The 19693-nt window shown below is 33.3% G+C and overlaps 1 protein-coding gene across 1 annotated transcript in view; it reads left to right on the forward strand.

Moving 5' to 3' along the window:
* LOC127726200 (la-related protein 1B-like) overlaps positions 1-19693 on the forward strand; it is a 40172-nt gene that overhangs the window by 12384 nt on the left and 8095 nt on the right. The window contains exons 5-14 of the mRNA XM_052233496.1: positions 1422-1547; positions 10814-10969; positions 11545-11722; positions 12168-12312; positions 12750-12933; positions 15082-15251; positions 15894-16009; positions 17213-17423; positions 18052-18178; positions 18974-19158. Of these exons, the coding sequence (XP_052089456.1) occupies positions 1422-1547; positions 10814-10969; positions 11545-11722; positions 12168-12312; positions 12750-12933; positions 15082-15251; positions 15894-16009; positions 17213-17423; positions 18052-18178; positions 18974-19158 (1598 nt within the window). The remainder of the gene's footprint in view (positions 1-1421; positions 1548-10813; positions 10970-11544; positions 11723-12167; positions 12313-12749; positions 12934-15081; positions 15252-15893; positions 16010-17212; positions 17424-18051; positions 18179-18973; positions 19159-19693) is intronic.

The raw sequence follows: 19693 nt of genomic DNA on the forward strand, positions 1-19693 counted from the left end.
TACACGTGTGATAAAAAAATGTATTTAAACAAACACCAGCATTTAGATGAATGAGTAATCCTCTCCACAAGGTATCACACTTGTAGCCTCTTGAGGCCTTCAAAGAGCAATAACTCCAGCTTAAATTTCTGGTTTAACACATCAGAACACATTTTTATGTTTATATGCCTGTAGCTGGTAGAGTTCAGGGAGAGGAAAGCGGATTAAAAATGGAAACATACTGCCTTATTTACTCCTTCACAAACTTTACTAGGGCAAACTTGTTCATGTTATTGTTGACAAGTGGAAAATGGCTTATACTGGTCATGGACTTTCTGAGCAAAACTTAGAAAAAACAGTCTTAGTTTGGTGCTTGAACTTTCTAATGTAGAGGATGAAAGCTTGTGTGGTTAATTATAGCTAAGGAAAATACATATATGTCCTTGAAATCGTAGATGTAGGTGTTTTTGGTCCTAGAACTAATTGACAAAGCTAAGGAAAACAGTTCAAGGTCCTGGACTAACCAAGAAAAAAAAACCTATAAGCCTATATTGGCATATCCATTGGACCTAGTACTCCCATGCATTTAAGAAAAATCAATTGAAAAAGACATTTGAACTCCGAGGAAAAATCACATTTGAATGGGTATTGGCACACCTATGCATTTAGAAAATCTGAACAGAATAACTAAGTATGAGTGAAAGTACAGTAGAATAACTAAAGCTCCATTAAGTCATACTTGATGGTTTTACTCTTAGAATGACTAAAGCTCCATTAAGTCATACTTGATGATTTTACTCTTAGAATGACTAAAGCTCCATTAAGTCATACTTGATGGTTTTACTCTTAGAATGACTAAAGCTCCATTAAGTCATACTTGATAGTTTTAGTTTTAGAATGACTAAAGCTCCATTAAGTCATACTTGATGTGAAAGTACAGTAGAATGACTAAAGCTCCATTAAGTCATACTTGATAGTTTTACTTTTAGAATGACTAAAGCTCTATTAAGTCATACTTGATGTGAAAGTACAGTGATTGACTAAAACTCCATTAAGTCATACTTGATAGTTTTACTCTTAGAATGACTAAAGCTCCATTAAGTCATACTTGATGTGAAAGTACAGTAGAATGACTAAAGCTCCATTAAGTCATACTTGATAGTTTTAGTTTTAGAATGACTAAAGCTCCATTAAGTCATACTTGATGTGAAAGTACAGTAGAATGACTAAAGCTCCATTAAGTCATACTTGATAGTTTTACTCTTAGTATGACTAAAGCTCCATTAAGTCATACTTGATAGTATTACTTTTAGAATGACTAAAGCTCCATTAAGTCATACTTGATAGTTTTACTCTTAGAATGACTAAAGCTCCATTTAGTCATACTTGATAGTTTTACTCTTACAATGATCAATAACATAAATTAATATGAAAATTTTCAGGTTCCAAGCAGAAATGGGTCCCATTAGATATTGAAACAAAAGGTCGTAGAAGTCGCAGTCAGGGGAGACTGCCTAATGGACGTGGAAAGTTTGACCGAAGACCAGACAGTAGAGGAGAAATCCGAGGTAAGACATAGACAAACTTACATGTCCATACTTCCAAAGTCTCCATACAAGCCTATATAAAATTTGTAATTCAACATTTAATTTTGTGTTTATAGAAAATAAAGACATCAACACCCATGTTATACCGCTAGATTATATCTGTATAATGTCTATATGTTTAAAGTACATTGTATGTGGACTTCCGGAATTTGATAAAAGCGGAAGTGGTAACAAATATATAAATAGAAATGAAGGTAGAAATTGAAAATAGAAATTAAGAATAAAAGATTAAAAATAAAATGAGTTATTTCTAGAATTGTCATTTTCCTGTCGATCTGTTTATATAAATATGATTGTGTGGGTTCCGTACATGGTAATAGAATAAAGTTCTTGTTGGGTTATGTCACGTCACAATTGTTGGTTTGACGACTTTAAAACGAAACTAAAAGTAAAAGTTATAAATTATCTGTATCTTTTCCAAAATAGACAACACCTCACTGGAGATTCCGTACCATTTCAAATGGCTTCACTCTGAAGGAGGATACTGCTTCCAAATGTGTTGGGAATGTTGTGAAATGTATGGTTGTAGCACATATAGGGAATAATACGGCTATCTGTTGTGTCTGGGACTTGATGTTTTGTGTAAAATCAGTAGGATCTTGGCACATATTTATTCTCTAAGTTCCGGGTCAGGTATTTAGGCCTTGGACATGTAGATTCTGGTAGATTATCCTGGTTGTTATGGCTATACAAGGGTGATCATTAGATGTATTGTGTACCCAAGTCTAAGTGCACCTCTTTAGTTGCAGTTACACAGGCTTAAAGAATTGCTTAAGAGTTGTATTAGAATATTGTTTCCACATTGTGTTAAAGATAGTACAATACTTTAACAAATTTCTTAATTTTTATGTCAATATGAAAGATGGATTTAATCAATAGTATGAAATAAATGTTTTCTGTATCTGCAAAACATCACTCAAACAGCAGTGAGAATGCCATAAATGGCTTAAAATTTAAAAAAATGTTCTGGGGGCTCATACCCCCTAACATGTTTGCTTCGCCTTGCCATGCTCACCAGCGACACTACTGACACAAACCTCAATATACTGACAGAAAGGATGCTGACTTCTGATGGTGTTCAAAATGAGAAAACAGCTCTGTATTAGGTGCAATTTGTGATTTCTTGAGGTACATTTGGTGGAATTTGATAAAACTGATAGAAGTGGTTTATAGTAGGGAAAGGGAGAGAAAATCTGTCGATTTTTAAGGTCACAAGAATCAAGGTCAAGGTCAGATTTGCTAAAAATATCAGTAGAATGTATGAAATTCTTTAAAACTTGGGTATTTTATGGGGCATTTACCTCCATATATGGCTTGTTAGCCAGGGTCAAGTGAAAACCTGACTGAAAAATCATAGGCTCAAAACGTGGTTTCTGTAAATCAAGTGTCTGTAGGAAGCATTTATGACACATAAAAAGATAGAAAATTCATCGGCAATATCATTGAGCATGTAATGTCTTCTTCCCAGTTAAAGTTTCTAATTATGCCCCAGCCGTAACGGAGGGGGCATTAAGTTTTACCCTTGTCCGTCTGTACGTCCGTCCGTCTGTCCGAAAATTGGTTTCCATTTTGCCTCAACCAAATGTTATGAAACTTATACACAATGCTTATTACCACAAAACACAGATTGCGTTTGAATTTTGTTGGCGTCACTTTTACTGTTCTAGAGTTATGCCCCTTTACAAATGGAAAAATTGCTGAATTTTTCTTTTCCGTTCTCCTACTTGAGTTTGCCTCAACCAAATGTTATGAAACTTATACACAATGCTTATTACCACAAAACACAGATCGAGTTTGTATTTTGGTGGCGTCACTTTTACCGTTCTAGAGTTGTGCCCCTTTACAAATGGGAAAATTGCTGAATTTTTCGTTTCCTTTCTCTAACTTTAGTTTGCCTCAACCAAATATTATGAAACTTATACATAATGCTCATTACCACATAACACAGATTAAATTTGAATTTTGTAGGCATCACTTTTACCATTCTAGACTTATGCCCCTTTACAAATGGAAAAATTGCTGAATTTTTAGTTTCCGTTCTCTAACTTTAGTTTGCCTCAACCAAATATTATGAAACATATACACAATGCTAATTACCACAAAACTCAGATCAAGTAAAAATTTGGGTAGCATCACTTTTACAGTTCTTGAGTTATGTCCCTTTTTAACGTTATAAACAGTGGGGGGGCATCATCTGTGTCCCATGGACACATTCCCTATTTATTTTTCAAAAGCTTTTGTCCCAATAATGATAACAACACCTACATATATTTATTTTTCCTATTTTATTTTGACGTGGTACAAAGAGCCACGTGAGATATTGCCAAGACTTTATGTCAGTTGTTGTCAGCCATTGTTGTCTGTTGTTGTAAACTCTTTAAAAAAATCATCTCCTCTATAAATCTTCATTTCTGAAACTAATAGGGCAAAAGTTACCAAACTTATCCTGTTTGTTTCTATTAGGGTCTTGGAATTTAGATTAAATTGTAACGGGGGATTTGATCCATTAACAAACATGGCCTCTGTTGCTTAATTGGAACACAGGTGAATTGCAGATTTTGGCTTATATCTCCAAAACTTAAGCAGTTATACCAAAACTGACAGAGGAAAAAAATAATCATCAGGTCAGCTTCTATCTGCTATGAAATTTTCAGTAAAAAATCAGACAGCCTATTTTGGAGTGATCACCTCAAAAACGTCCTTTTGAAGCAAATTTCACAGTTTTATACACCGGTTCAGTGTTTTCCCCAGGGCCTTTTAGCATCATGGTAATGTGATGCTATCTGAATTGCGTTTACAGGACGTATTATGGTATACCGTTGTCCGTCGTCAAAATGTCCGATAACAACTCAAAAATGATTTAACCAATTTGCATTTGACATTGAGAGGTTATTGAACTTTATTCTTTGAAAACGCGACGGGCTTATCATGCGCTCATGGTGCAGCTGTTTATTGGGTATTATCTTGAAAACTTAATACATAGAAACTATACACAGTTTACAAATAAGTGAACATGGCTGAAGTCAATTCACAATTAATAGGTGTTATTGCCCTTGAAAGATGATTTTGTCTTATTTTTTGCAGAAACTCTAATAGATAGAGAGAAACTGTATAAGCAAAAAAATTCAGCAAAATAAGATCAACAAAAAAGTCTACTTGGTCAAAATGGTAAATTGACCCCTCATTGCCCTTGACAGGTGATTGTTACCCATTTTTGCAGAAACCATACATAGCAAAGATGTAAAGCACAATAAGATATACAAATAAGTTGTCATGGCTGAAAATATCAACATGTAATAGGAATTATTCCTCCTAAGTGAATATTTTTACCTGTTTTTGAGTTTTATTCAGAAACTATATTAGATAAATATAGAGAAATTGTAAAAAAGCAAACATTTTCAGCAAATTAATTCTTAAAATAAATCAACGTGGCCAAAGATGTTGATTGACCCCTTAGAGGGGTTATGTTCTCTAAAAGACAATTTCATGCCATTGTTGCATTTTTGCAGAAATTTCAATAGAATGATGTAAACTGTAAACATACAAAATGTTCTGGTAAATCATAATTATCTTGAGAAATAAGTTTTTACTAATCTATAATTTTGACAATTATCTCAAAAACTTTAATACAGAGATGGAACCTTTGAAACTGTTATCATCAATACAAGATCTTACAAAAATGCCACTAAATAAGATTTACAAATAAGGAAACATAACAGTGCAATAAAGGTAGATATAAATATGGGAATGGCATAGTGAGGGATTCAGGCTCTTGTTTTTAAGGTGACATTTATCAAAGTGTTATTTTTCAAGTTTTAGCAGCAAAAATCTAACTCCAAAATCACTTTTTTTCGTATGGTAAAATCATTTGTACGAGAATAAGAGTGTGTGAATGAAATTGGTATGGCCTTAGATTGAGGTGATTTTGTATTAATAATTTCCTGGAGATAAATCATGCATGTTCTTATTTTCACCCTGAGGACAAACAAGAGTATTTTGAGATGGTCCCTGTTGTATGATTGACAGTACGAGATGGCCCCTCTAATGTCTTTTTGTCTGATTGATGGTTTCCAAAACCACATTTAGGTCAGGATTTGATGATTACCTGGGCTGGTTTGACCTAAAGTGAATTTTGACCATATGGAATTAAGATAAAATGATGTCCTTATGTCTTTATCATCAAGGCTTACAAAATATAGCACATATGAAAGGTAGGTAACACGTCATTTATTGATGAGGTGTCAGGTGGGCAGTAATTACGGTCCGGTCCTATGTCCTACAAAATTCTCATTTAAAGCATGCTTATAATTCTTTAATAGACATCTTTCTAAATACTCAAAACTTGGTACCCATGCTTATTTTCAATCTAGAAACACTTGAAATGTGGGTGCATTGAGGTAAAGACTTGAAATAAACATTTGATCACCAGGTGGCAGTTAATTACAATGACTTGTCCTTAATGATGTCCATGTGTCTGTTTCAATCACAATGTTTATAATATCTGTCATGTCTGTCAGAGAGGTGTTGTAAGGACACCCTTAACTGTACAAATTATCAGATCTTGCCTGACTCTTATAGATTTTGTCTTGATTCATTGTCAGATCTCTCATGGAATTATATTTTGTAAAATTGCAGATTTTTATTTTTACATTAATGGTATAATTAAGATAACTATCTTTAATTGAAAGTTTGAGAAAGTTAATTGAAAGTTTGAGAAAGTTTTAATACCAGATTGATCTGATTTCTAAAGGTGGCCACAGATTTAATTTTGTAAATGCTGACTTCAATAAATTTAAAAAAATTACTACATTTATATATGTCAATTTTAAATGAAAGTAGACTTGTACACTGAACATAATTTCTCTGATTCTGTTAATACACATATAACAGGATTTTCCTTGTTGTAACTGACAGATATATATATATTTATACATGTACCAGGAAAAGTCTACAACATTATATATTTTAGTAATTTGTTACAATTTTTATACGACCGCAAAAATTGAAAATTTTTTGGTCGTATATTGGTATGACGTTGTCGTCGTCGTCGTCGTCCGGCGTCGTCCGAAGACACATTGGTTTTCGCACTCTAACTTTAGTTTAAGTGAATGGATCTCCATGAAATTTTACCATAAGGTTCAATACCACGAAAGGAAGGTTGGGATTGATTTTGGGGGTTATGGTACCAACAGTTAAGGAATTAGGGGCCAAAAAGGGGCCAAAAATAAGCATTTTTGTAATTCCAGACAATAACTTGTGTGTAAGTGTATGGATCTCTCTGACATTGTACCACAAGGTTCCATATCACAACGGGAAGGCTGTAATTGATTTTGGGGGTAATTGCCTCAAAATTTTAGGAATTAGGGGCCAAAAAAGGGGCAAAAAACAAGCATTTTTCTAGTTTCATGACAATAACTTGTGTGTAAGTGTTTGGATATTTCTGAAATTGTACTACAAGGTTCCATATCACAAAGGGAAAGCTGGAATTGAGTTTGGGGGTAATTGCCTGAAACGTTTAGGAATTGGGGGCCAAAAAGGGGCCAAAAATAAGCATTTTTCTAGTTTCCAGACAATAACTTGTGTTCAAGTGTATGGATCTCTCTGAAATTGTACTGCAAGGTACCATACCACAAAGGGAAGGCTGTGATTGAGTTTGGGGGTGATGAATCATAAGGGGGTTCAAAAAATTTGGGGGGGGGATTTTTTTTTTTTCTTTTTTTTTTCTTTTTTTCCTTTTTTTTTTCTTTTAAAATTTTCCATTTTAAGTTGGTTATTTCTGATTAATATTTAAAAGCAAATAATAATGATATGGTAGGAGTTACACACCAAACAGGATGTGTAAATTATTATATAATAAGTATTGTGCAATAGCAAGAAATTTTCAATTGCACAGTATTGCACAATTGCAAGAAATCTTCAATTGCACAGTATTGCGCAATAGCAAGAAATCTTCAATTGCACAGTATTGCGCAATAGCAAGAAATATCCAATAGCACAATATTGCGCAATAGCAAGAAATTGTCAATTGTACAGTATTGCACAATAGCAAGAAATATTCAATTGCACAGTATTGTGCAAAAGAAGATACTTCGTATAAATTGCTTATTTCTTGATCAATTTCAATGGGGTTTTATTCTTGAATTCTTGGGGTTCTTTAATATGCTGAATCTAACCGTGTATTAAGTTTTTGGATTTTGGGCCCCGTTTTTAAATTGGTCTACATTAAGGTCAAAAGGGTCCAAAATTAAACTTAGTTTGATTTTAACAAAAATTGAATTATTGGGGTTCTTTGATATGCTGAATCTAACCGTGTATTTAGATTCTTGATTATGGGCCCAGTTTTCAAGTTGGTCCAAATCGGGGTCCAAAATTAAACTTTGTTTGATTTCAACAAAAATTGAATATATGGGGTTCTTTGATATGCTGAATCTAACCATGTATTTAGATTTTTGATTTTTGGGCCCCGTTATCAACTTTGTCCACATTGAGGTCAAAAGGGTCCAAAATTAAACTTTGTTTGATTTCATCAAAAATTGAATTCTTGGGGTTCTTTGATATGCTGAATCTAACCATGTATTTAGATTTTTTATTTGTGGACCCGCTATCAAATTGGTTCATATTGAGGTCAAAAGGGTCCAAAATTAAACTTTGTTTGATTTCATCAAAAATTGAATTATTGGGGTTCTTTGATATGCCAAATCTAACCGTGTATTTAGATTTTTAATTTTGGGTCCCGTTTTTAAATTGGTCTACATTAAGGTCCAAAGGGTCCAAAATTAAACTTAGTTTGATTTTAACAAAAATTGAATTCTTGGGGTTCTTTGATATGCTGAATCTAAACATGTGTTTAGAATTTTGATTATGGGCCCAGTTTTCAAGTTGGTCCAAGTTGGGGTCCAAAATTAAACTTTGTTTGATTTCAACAAAAATTGAATATATGGGGTTCTTTGATATGCTGAATCTAAACATGTATTTAGATTTTAGATTTTTGGCCCAGTTTTCAAGTTGGTCCAAATTGGGGTCCAAAATTAAACTTTGTTTGATTTCAACAAAAATTGAATATATGGGGTTCTTTGATATGCTGAATCTTACCATGTATTTAGATTTTTTTTTTGTGGGTCCGCTATCAAATTGGTTCATATTGAGGTCAAAAGGGTCCAAAATTAAACTTTGTTTGATTTCATCAAAAATTTAATTATTGGGGTTCTTTGATATGCCAAATCTAACCGTGTATTTAGATTTTTAATTTTGGGTCCCGTTTTTTAAATTGGTCTACATTAAGGTCCAAAGGGTCCAAAATTAAACTTAGTTTGATTTTAACAAAAATTGAATTCTTGGGGTACTTTGATATGCTGAATCTAAACATGTGTTTAGATTTTTGATTATGGGACCAGTTTTCAAGTTTGTCCAAGTTGGGGTCCAAAATTAAACTTTGTTTGATTTCAACAAAAATTGAATATATGGGGTTCTTTGATATGCTGAATGTAACCATGTATTTTGATTTTGGACATTGGACCATAATAGGTAAATTAAAAAAATTGAAGTTCTTAGACCACATTCTTTCTGTGTCAGAAACCTATGCTGTGTCAAATATTTAATCACAATCCAAATTCAGAGCTGTATCAAGCTTGAATGTTGTGTCCATACTTGCCCCAACTGTTCAGGGTTCGACCTCTGCGGTCGTATCAAGCTGCGCCCAGCGAAGCATTTTATTTGGATCTTGATCTTTAGAAATATCTCAACAAGACTTGTGTACAGCAATGTTTAGTTTTTGGATTAATATGAGGTGTACTTTGTAATAGTACACATTGTATCTATTTCTCTTGAACTTATTAAAATTTAAGCTAAATTTCATAGAATATTTACCATGTATTGCCAATGTGTACCTCCTCTTATATTTTTTTTATCCAAATTAATTTTTGGGGTTCCCATTAGCAAATCATTTTGCAAGGAGCAGGGGGTATCATTTGTGAGCTTTTCTCACTGTACCTCTAGTTAATATGTTAATAGTGGATTTATTATGATGTTGAGCATAAGAATTTTTCAAATTTCCTTGTATTATGGGTTTTTCGTGCTATTTAAAATCCATTGTGAATTCACAATTTCCATTGAAAAAGCATGCATTGTACCAATTGGTATGAGGTACGAAAACATATGATCTGACGATAATGCAAAAAGTGTAATGTCATAAAAATAGTGGTAAAAAAGGTTCTCAGGAAATCTCCCACCAGAAATGTTATTCAGTCAGTTCAGGGAAAGGTTGAGATTTCAAAAATCTAGGTATAACACTGTGACTTTTAGGGTTTTTTTTTGTCATTGGGTTGCTGTCTCTGACATTGACCTATTCTCTACATGTCCTTTTAATTTATATTCCAGTAAGAACTAGTTTGCACTTGATATAAGTACATAAATATGACAAATTACATGTCGGTAACACATCTGTTGACAGTTAAAAAATAAAAATCAATTTTAACAATAAAATGATAAATATTAAGAAAGAACACATGAAATGTATTATTAATTGAGTTTATGAAAAAATGCCACCTTTCCAAAATTTTGGAGACTCATCTATATTGTAAATAAGTTTTTATTTTAAAGGTTTTTTGAAAAATTCTGAATGATGTTAGTGTTGCCGACTGCACCAAAATCTTTTCCAACTCAATATTCAGACATTTTTGTTATGTGTCTAAACAAAGTTTTGCAAAACTTATTAGTTTGAATAAAATTTTACTAATCTGGGACATCAGACTAGTGGCTAATGGTGCAGACTGATATTATTGTGGCATTATTGTATGGATCCTCATGGTTTTGGTCCTTTGTGATTGGTCTTTTTACAAGGATACACATCAAAGAAAACCTTTGATTCTAACAATATAGATTTCACTGTACTTACATTTCCCATAGTTCAGCACATATTTTCTGTGTTTTACCTGAGGCATTTAATGTCACTGACAGGACTGTTATACATAATTACATATTTAAAACTATGTCAACATTACCCAACAATTTTACTGCAATCTAGAACGATTACCTTAATTCTGAAGTGGGAACAGTCCTTGGTCTTTTGTGTTTCCTGATCAGCTTCTGTGTTGAGCTGATACATTGTATTTCATATACTCCCGGTCTGAATTTTCAAAAAAAATATAGTGTTATCTATGTGCCTGGTTCTGAAATATTTTCAGACAAAAAAGGTCTTCTGTGTTGTAATACGTAGTTTATGATTGCAGGTCCTGATGGAAGAAACTGGAGAGATGATATGCGTCCACCAAGCCCAAGAGATGGTAGAGGTGGTTTTGGTGGGTTTAGACGAGGCAGAGGAGGGCGTGGCCGTGGAACCAGGGGGAGAGGACGAGGACGAGACTTTGGCCCAGGAGACTTAGTGGGTTAGTATTGTCAATTTTGGTCAGTAAGCTTGGCTTAGTTATGTTCAAAATGCTGTTGCCCAGGAGGCTTTTTGTGTTGATTTGTAGAGGGCTGTTGTCCAGGAGGCTTTTTGTGTTGATTTGTAGGGGGCTGTTGTCCAGCAGGCTTTTTGTGTTGATTTGTAGGGGGCTGTTGTCAAGGAGGCTTTTTGTGTCGACTTGTAGGAGGCTTGGTAGGTAAGTTTTTAGATCACCTGACCCAGTATTATCGATAAAAAAATGAATATGTAAGACTTATGTATTGACCATGCATGTTGGACCACATATTTGGATTTAAATACAAAAGAATGTTTCAACTGTTAAACCCCAAAGTAGACTGATAAAAAAGCATATTATTTGGTAGTATAAGGCATATGTTACATTCCTAATTTGCATAAAATGATTTAAAGAATTGAATCAAATTATATTACAATCTTAACTATTATGAGTTCATCAATTTTCATGTAAGTGGTCTAACTTAATTTTCATTTATTAAAAGCTATATTAAATTGATCAGTAAGAGCTTCTATAATTATGTCTTCAATTTTACGTTTCAGGTCAAGATGTCAAATACTTCAGTGCAGAATTTAATAATGAGACATTTTATGCTGAGCCATCATCAGCCCCGCCCACTGATAGAGGAAGTGGAGGAGGAGGAGGATTTAGAGGGACAGTTTATTTTAATCCCTCTTTTGTTGATGAGACTGTCTTGAAGGATTTAGTTAAAAAACAAATGTAGGTGTTTCTTTTTATAGTGTTGATTAAAAGAGTACATAAATTTTAAACATAATTGTCTCAGGTGATGTTTCGTTTAACGATCTTGAAAAGAGAAAACTAAAACTTAATATAGACAAGCTGCATCTTGATAACAATATATTTCATGTTTCAATTACTAGGAGGCAGTTCAAATCTTTGCCTTTCCGAAAAAAATAGATTCTGAAACATAGATATAAGTATGGAAAATATCTTAAGTGAGAACTGGATTCATAAGGACTCTGGGCTGTTTTGAAAAAGCCTAATAGTACTCAATAATGGGTGATTGTCAAATAGTTGTTATGTACAATAGAAATGTAAGTGATTTCTAAAATAGCCTTTATATGTTGTTACACCATTTTAAAGGTGCTTTCCCTCCAAACCCTTTATGACATTACAGAAATAAATTTGCTGTCTATGTTTACAGAGAATACTACTTCAGTGAAGACAACTTACAGAGAGATTTCTTCTTGAGAAGGAGAATGGACAAAGAGGGATGGATACCTATCAGTCTCATAGCAAGTTTCCATAGAGTTCAAGCTCTAACTCAGGATGTAGCACTTATTATTAAGGTAATTAACTCGCTGCCATGGTTATAAAAACTGCTGGATATGTATTGACAGATCCTAGTTCTGATTGAACTCAGGTTAGAATGTAGCTTTTTAGTGTTAATGGTGAAAACACACCAAGTCTTCCTCAGGGGTGTAAAGATAACCGGATACCTAGCTTATTTAAATGTCTTAACTCGGAATGTTACCTTTTTGCTAGTTTTGATTTCTTTAGGTTCTAACTCAGAATGTAGCACTTATTGTTAAGGGAAAAACACATGACACGCCTCTTCATGGGGACAAAGAGAGAGATATCTAGTTGGTTCTAATGTAAGTCATAATCTGAACTCAAAATGGTGCACTTAATGTGAAGGTAAATAATCAATGTCAACAGTGCAACTTATAAAAGTGGTTATATTTACAGAACTATACATTGAAGTTTGATTTATTTATTATTTCAGTCTTTGAAAGAAAGTGAGGTTTTGGAAATGCCTGAGGATGCACTGAAGGTTAGAGGACGAGTTACTCCTGAAAAATGGCCAATAGAAGCACCTCCTATAGGACTTCCTGTGTCATCAACTCTGCATGCTGATGTACCAGAGTTTGTCCCAGGCAAAGCTTATAACTTCCAACCAGTATATAATGGTAAGTTCACTGTCATTAAGGAAGGTCTGCATTATACAGTTTTATAAAAGAGTTTGTATTAAGCAAAGATTATTACTTTTATTTAGTATATATGTCTTAATTAGACCTCCAATCTATATACTAGAGTTTGTAGTTAGCAGAAGGAGCATATAACTCACTTCTAATAAGGTTTGCACATTGCATATTGTTAATTCAAGAATATATCTTTCCGTAGCGGAGGGGGCATTAAGTTTTACCCTTGTCCGTCCGTCCATATTAAAGTCCCAAAGTTGGTTTCCGTTCTTTTACTTTAGTTTGCCTCAACCAAATGTTATGAAACTTATACACAATGCTTATTACCACAAAACACAGATCAAGTTTGAATTTTGGTGGCGTCACTTAAACCGTTGTAGAGTTATGCCCCTTTACAAATCGAAAAATTGCTGAATTTTTCGTTTCCGTTTAACTATAGTTAGCCTCAACCAAATGTTATGAAACTTATACACAATGCTTATTACCACAAAATACAGATCAATTTTGAATTTTGGTGGTGTCATTTTAACCGTTCTAGAGTTATACCCTTTACAAAAGGAAAATTGCTGAATTTTTTGTTTCCATTCTCAAACTTAAGTTTGCCTCAACCAAATGTTATGAAACTTATACACAATACTTATTACTACAAAACTCAGATCAATAAAAAATTTGGGTAGCGTCACTTTTACCGTTCTTCAGTTATATCCCTTTATAACTTTATATGATATGCAAGCGTGGGCATCATCTGTGTCCGATGGACACATTCCCCATTTATTGTATAATTCACATATTACAAAAGTTCCTTTAAATGGTTATTTATCAGAAATAAAGCTAATGGCTGTCTGCTTATCCAATATGGCCACCAAAGCTGTTGTTGATTACTAACCTATGGTGAGAAATACATCAATAGATATAAGAAGATGTGGTATGAGTGCCAATGAGGCAACTCTCCATCCAAGTCACAATTTATAAAAGTAAACCATTATAGGTCAAAGTACGGTATTCAACACGGAGCCTTGGCTCACACCGCACAGCAAGCTATAAAGGGCCCCAAAAATTACTAGTGTAAAACCATTCAAACGGGAAAACCAACGGTCTAATCTATATAAAAAACGAGAAACGAGAAACACTTATGAACCACATCAACAAACGACAACTACTGAACATCAGATGACTGACTTAGGACAGGTGCAAACAATTGCAGCATGTTTTAAGGTTTTAATGATACCAAACCTTCACCCTTATCTGAAACAATAGTGTAACATCACAACAAGTTCCTTTAAATGGTTATTTACAAATGTATCAGAAATAAAGCCAATGACCGTCTGCTTATTAAACCAATATGGCCACCAAAGCTGATGTTGATTACTAACCTATGGTGAGAAATACATCAAGTTCCTTTAAATGGTTATTTATCAGAAATAAAGCCAATGACCGTCTGTTTATCCAATATGGCCACCAAAGCTGATGTTGATTACTAACCTATGGTGAGAAGTACATCAAGGTCCTCTAAAAAAATTATTTATGATGTCTATGACAGTTATACAACATGGCTGTTTATGATTCATAAGGCACTGTAGGGAATTTAAATCCTGTGAGACTAGTTTGTGTTAACATTGTATACCTCACATTTCCTTTTATTACTAAGTAGTTTTTATACGCCCATCATAGACGTGACTTATTATGGTATACCAATGTCTATCCGTCCGTCTGTCCGTCAACACTTTCGTACGATAACTCACGCTTTAACCAATTCTCATAATACTTTGACACAATGTAAGAATTGACAGAAGAAAGTTCTCTCTTGCTTTTTTTTTATTTTCAACTTTGTCATTCCAGAGTTACAGAACTTTGACCCTTAGATTTAAGGCTATGTATAACAAAACTAACTGTTTGATTTAAACAATATCCTCAGGCATGTTTTTCTACAGAGCTATTTTATTTGCTTATGATTAAATACCTTTGAAATATCTCATTTTATTCTTGCAACAATTTCAATATGCACATTAAGGACATATCACGCACTCTTAGCGCAGCCGTTTATTGATTATTATATAGAAAATGTGTCTGTATTTTTAATAATTTATTTTATTTATTATATGGAAAAATGTAACTGTTCTATTGATTAATATTCAGATCATCATGATGGTAACGAAGGAGATGATGAGACGACAAAGTCTGACAACGAAGACATGTTCAATGATAGCTTAGGATACCCCAACCCTAATATACTATCAACTAGTGCTCCTGAGATGACAGGAGACTGGATTCAAGTCAAGAAAAAAGACAGGACACCAAAGAAAAAGGTGGGTTTTTTCCTCTACCCCATACAAACCCTAACAAAAAATCAAATAAATTATCTTAAGATTACAGGGAAAAAAGACATCAAAGAATAGGGAAAATTATTTCTCTTCCACCATCCAGGTCCTAATATACTTTCAAGCTAATGCTCCTTAGATGACAGAAAAGATACAAGAAAAGAAAAAGTACACCATAGAAAAACAACCCTAACTATGTAGTCAAAACAAGGAAATAACTCTTCATTCATTTATTTTTGTTCATAACAGTTTTCAAGGTTGGAAAACAATTTGCATATGAGTTTACACAATTTTTCTGGTTTTATCATCTGCTACTATTATAGTAACTTGAATTTTTATTTCGTAGAGTATTCTATTTCTTGGATCCTAGATTGGTATTCACGGAATATTAAAGAATCCAATAAAATCGGACATCCACAAATATTCATGAAACCAGAGAACTTAGTATTCCATGATTATTGATAGTTCTGCTAATATTAGTATCACACAAATTTTAATGAAAACCACTTAAATTGGTATTCCACGATTTTTATTGAATTCAAAGTATCAACGTAAAATATATAGGGAAGAAAACATTATATCTCAAAATATGTGAAACTTATTTGTTTTAATAAAAATTATTTTTTTTAGGAGGAAAAAGGAGAAAAGAGGAAGAAAAGTGATGACCAACAAGAAGAACTGGATTTTATGTTTGATGAGGAAATGGAAGGTTTTGATGTTGGAAGGAGAAATCAATTTTCAGAGTGGTAAGAGAACATTTCTATCTCCAGTTTCTTTTAATTCATATCTTTGATTGATTACCATTAAAAAAAAGGTGAAAAGTATTTTTGCCAGGTTATGAATTAAGGCTGTTAGGGAGCCTCTTGTTAAATTTCTTGTCAATGTAAAATTTCTTACAGTTTGTAGAAGCTAATTTGTAAAAAGTGATTAGCAATAATCTGAACAAAAGTTTTTTCTTACATGTCATGACATCAGGTTATCAATTTCATCAGATTCTTTCTCCTGCAATAAAGTCAAGGTCATTGTGTTCTGACCTCTATACTATTTCATTATAATCTTTATTGGAAGTGAAAAGTAAGAACATTATGAAGTATTCTATTAGTAAATGGATTGTGATGTCTTCACCATTCATAATGAGGAATAAAAAAGTGAAATGTATCAGGTAGGTCAAATTATTTACAAATTTATAGGTAAAAATTATTAGAGTCTATCATAATAATAAAATAAAAATAATAAAAATAAAAATAAAAATAAAAATAAAAATAAAAATAAAAATAATAATTCTTTATTTAAATAATAATAATAATAATAATAATAATTCTTTATTTAAATAATAATAATAATAATAATAATAATTCTTTATTTAAAGAGGGTTACACAGTTAGCTATAAAACTAATCTTCCCTGAGGCCCTCATGAAATACAATAAAATATAACAAACAATTACAAAATATCAAACAAACACACATATATGAAAAAATGAAATAAAAAATTGTTATAAAATATACAATTTTCAAAACAGGTAAAAATTACAAATTCATATAGTACTGGCATCATTCAAATGACCTCAACAACAATTAAAGTTTAAGTAAGTGTAACAGCATTACTAAAGGCTTTGAATTACATATATAAATGATTTATGATGGAATAAAATGTAAGATTGATTGATTGATTGTTTGTTTAATGTCTAGTGGTAAATGTTTCATGCATTGTCTTGATCAGAACAAATGAACAATAAAGCCAATAGGTAGGTTTTGCATATAGGGTCAACTGGGAGGAAGGGCCAGAATATTGACTGCCACTGAAAAGGGGGGTTTGTTGGATAGGGGCAGAAATTTTGCATTGCAACTAACCATATATTCATCCCTCAAAATTGTTGAAAGGGTTTTTATTGTGTAGAGAGGATAATTTTAGTAGAAGATAATTGGTCTATTATAATATATATTGCAGGTCTGATGATGAGTCGGATAATGAAATAGCTGACGATGAACTTAACAAGATTCTTATAGTTACACAGACTCCACCATCACTGAGGAAACATCCAGGAGGTGACAGGACTGGAGACCATGTACGGCGTTCTAAAATGACGTCCGAAATGACTAAAATAATCAATGATGGACTTTGTTACTATGAACAGGATCTCTGGGAGAAGGAAAATGAGGTATGAAACTTAACAGTGCAGTTTTATTCATACAACCATCAGTGCATGCCACACAGTAAGTTGAATGTTCAAGCAGTTTCTTAAAAAAAATTTACACTCTTGATCTTTTTGGTAAAGATTGCATAAAATGCAATTGAAAAAAAAACTAATGTCACTGCCTTGATAGCTTAATCTTTTGAATCATCATTGAGTTCAAGCAATAGAGTTATGTGAAGTGAACATTTTTAAGATGCAATGGTTTCCCAATGACTAGCAATTTATTAACAATATATAATCAGATAATCTTTCAAGTTACAAATGATGTGTATATGTACAACCATACCAGTCAAGTAAACTATTTTAGTACATATTATTAAATAAGTGTTGCATGGGAAATTAATATATCTGTTCTAAGAAAAGGGTCAATCATGTTCAACTTAATTCTGAACAAAGAAAGATAACTCCCGATTCAAATGCGTTCCATTTAGATTAATACAATTCAATGTTTAATTTAAGTTCATATTGCAAAATGAAAGCCATTTTACCTTTCAGTGCTCATAAACCCTTTGATTTCATCTATGAAGAACAAAGGAAAAAGTAACCCCAGATTGTCTTGTAAAAAAACGATTGTATATTTTTTATTTTGTAGGATGATTTCAGCAAATATAGTACAGTGTCTGTGATAACTAAAGAAAAATATGAAGCCTTGATGCCACATTCTACAGTGGCAGCACAGAAATTACCACCTCCCCCTCCTCCTGTCACCATACAAGCAGGTAAGTCATTGATGCCACTTTCTACAGTGGCAGCACAGAAATTACCACCTCCCCCTCCTCCTGTCACCATACAAGCAGGTAAGTCATTGATGCCACATTCTACAGTGGCAGCACAGAAATTACCACCTCCCCCTATTCCAGTCACCATACAAGCAGGTAAGTCATTGATGCCACATTCTACAGTGGCAGCACAGAAATTACCACCTCCCCCTCCTCCAGTCACCATACAAGCAGGTAAGTCATTGATGCCACATTCTACAGTGGCAGCACAGAAATTACCACCTTTACTCATGTCTCCTTGCAGTAAGGTAAATTATGGATGCTTCATTTTTAAGTAACTTCACAGAAATTGCCGCCTCTCCCCAAATACAGTGGCTTCTCAAAGTGACCACCTCTTGAAGACAGTCAAACTGCTGTCAGTTGACAAAACAAAAATTGCTGCCATACAGTCCAGTGAGTCATTGACACTACATATTACATATATGCAGTTTATATTGCAAAACGTATAAAACTTGTAAAATTCAAATTCTCATTTGAATCATTTGTGATGAGACATTTATCAAGGGGACAATGTTCTGCTATCACAAGGATTTGCTTTGGAACATTCCAGTTAGCAATATAATTAGGACGTTGTAGAAACATTTGAGCTAATCTACATTTGTGTGAAAAGTATTTTCTTATATATGTTATATGTAAAGTTCAAAGTATTGAAATAGAAAATAGAATTGATTTGTACAGGATACCTAATTTTTAACCTATTTTTCATTTTAACACAACTCTTAAACAACTTTTCAGCTGGCAAGAAAGTTACAACTCCTCCTATTGCTCAACCAGACATTGCCAGATCTTTGCCTGCCTATGTGCCTGACACACCAGGCAAGAAAGAGAAAGGTCCACGTACACCTCACAGTAAGAAAGAAGAAATGGCTCCAAGATTTTATCCTGTTGTTAAAGATTCTGGTAGACCTCATGACCCACAGGTAAGAATAATGTTTAGCATAAAAGACTTTGTTTGTGGTTGCTATTTATAGATCTGCAGCCCTATTCCTATTAATAGATCTGCAGCCCTATTCCTATTAATAGATCTGCAGCCCTATTCCTATTAATAGATCTGCAGCCTTATTCCTATTTATAGATCTGCAGCCCTATTCCTATAAATAGATCTGCAGCCCTATTCCTATTAATAGATCTGCAGCCCTATTCTTATTAATAGATCTGCAGCCCTATTCCTATTAATAGATCTGCAGCCCTATTCCTATTAATAGATCTGCAGCCCTATTCCTATTTATAGATCTGCAGCCCTATTCCTATTAATAGATCTGCAGCCCTATTCCTATTAAAAGATCTGCAGCCCTATTCCTATTAATAGATCTGCAGCCCTATTCCTATTAATAGATCTGCAGCCCTATTCCTATTAATAGATCTGCAGCCTTATTCCTATTAATAGATCTGCAGCCCTATTCCTATTGATGGTTGTTTGACAGATATGCAGAACTTCAGTCTGAAATGTATGAT

This window comes from Mytilus californianus, unplaced genomic scaffold, assembly GCF_021869535.1.
Source record: "Mytilus californianus isolate M0D057914Y unplaced genomic scaffold, xbMytCali1.0.p SCAF_17, whole genome shotgun sequence".
Lineage (NCBI taxonomy): Eukaryota > Metazoa > Mollusca > Bivalvia > Mytilida > Mytilidae > Mytilus > Mytilus californianus.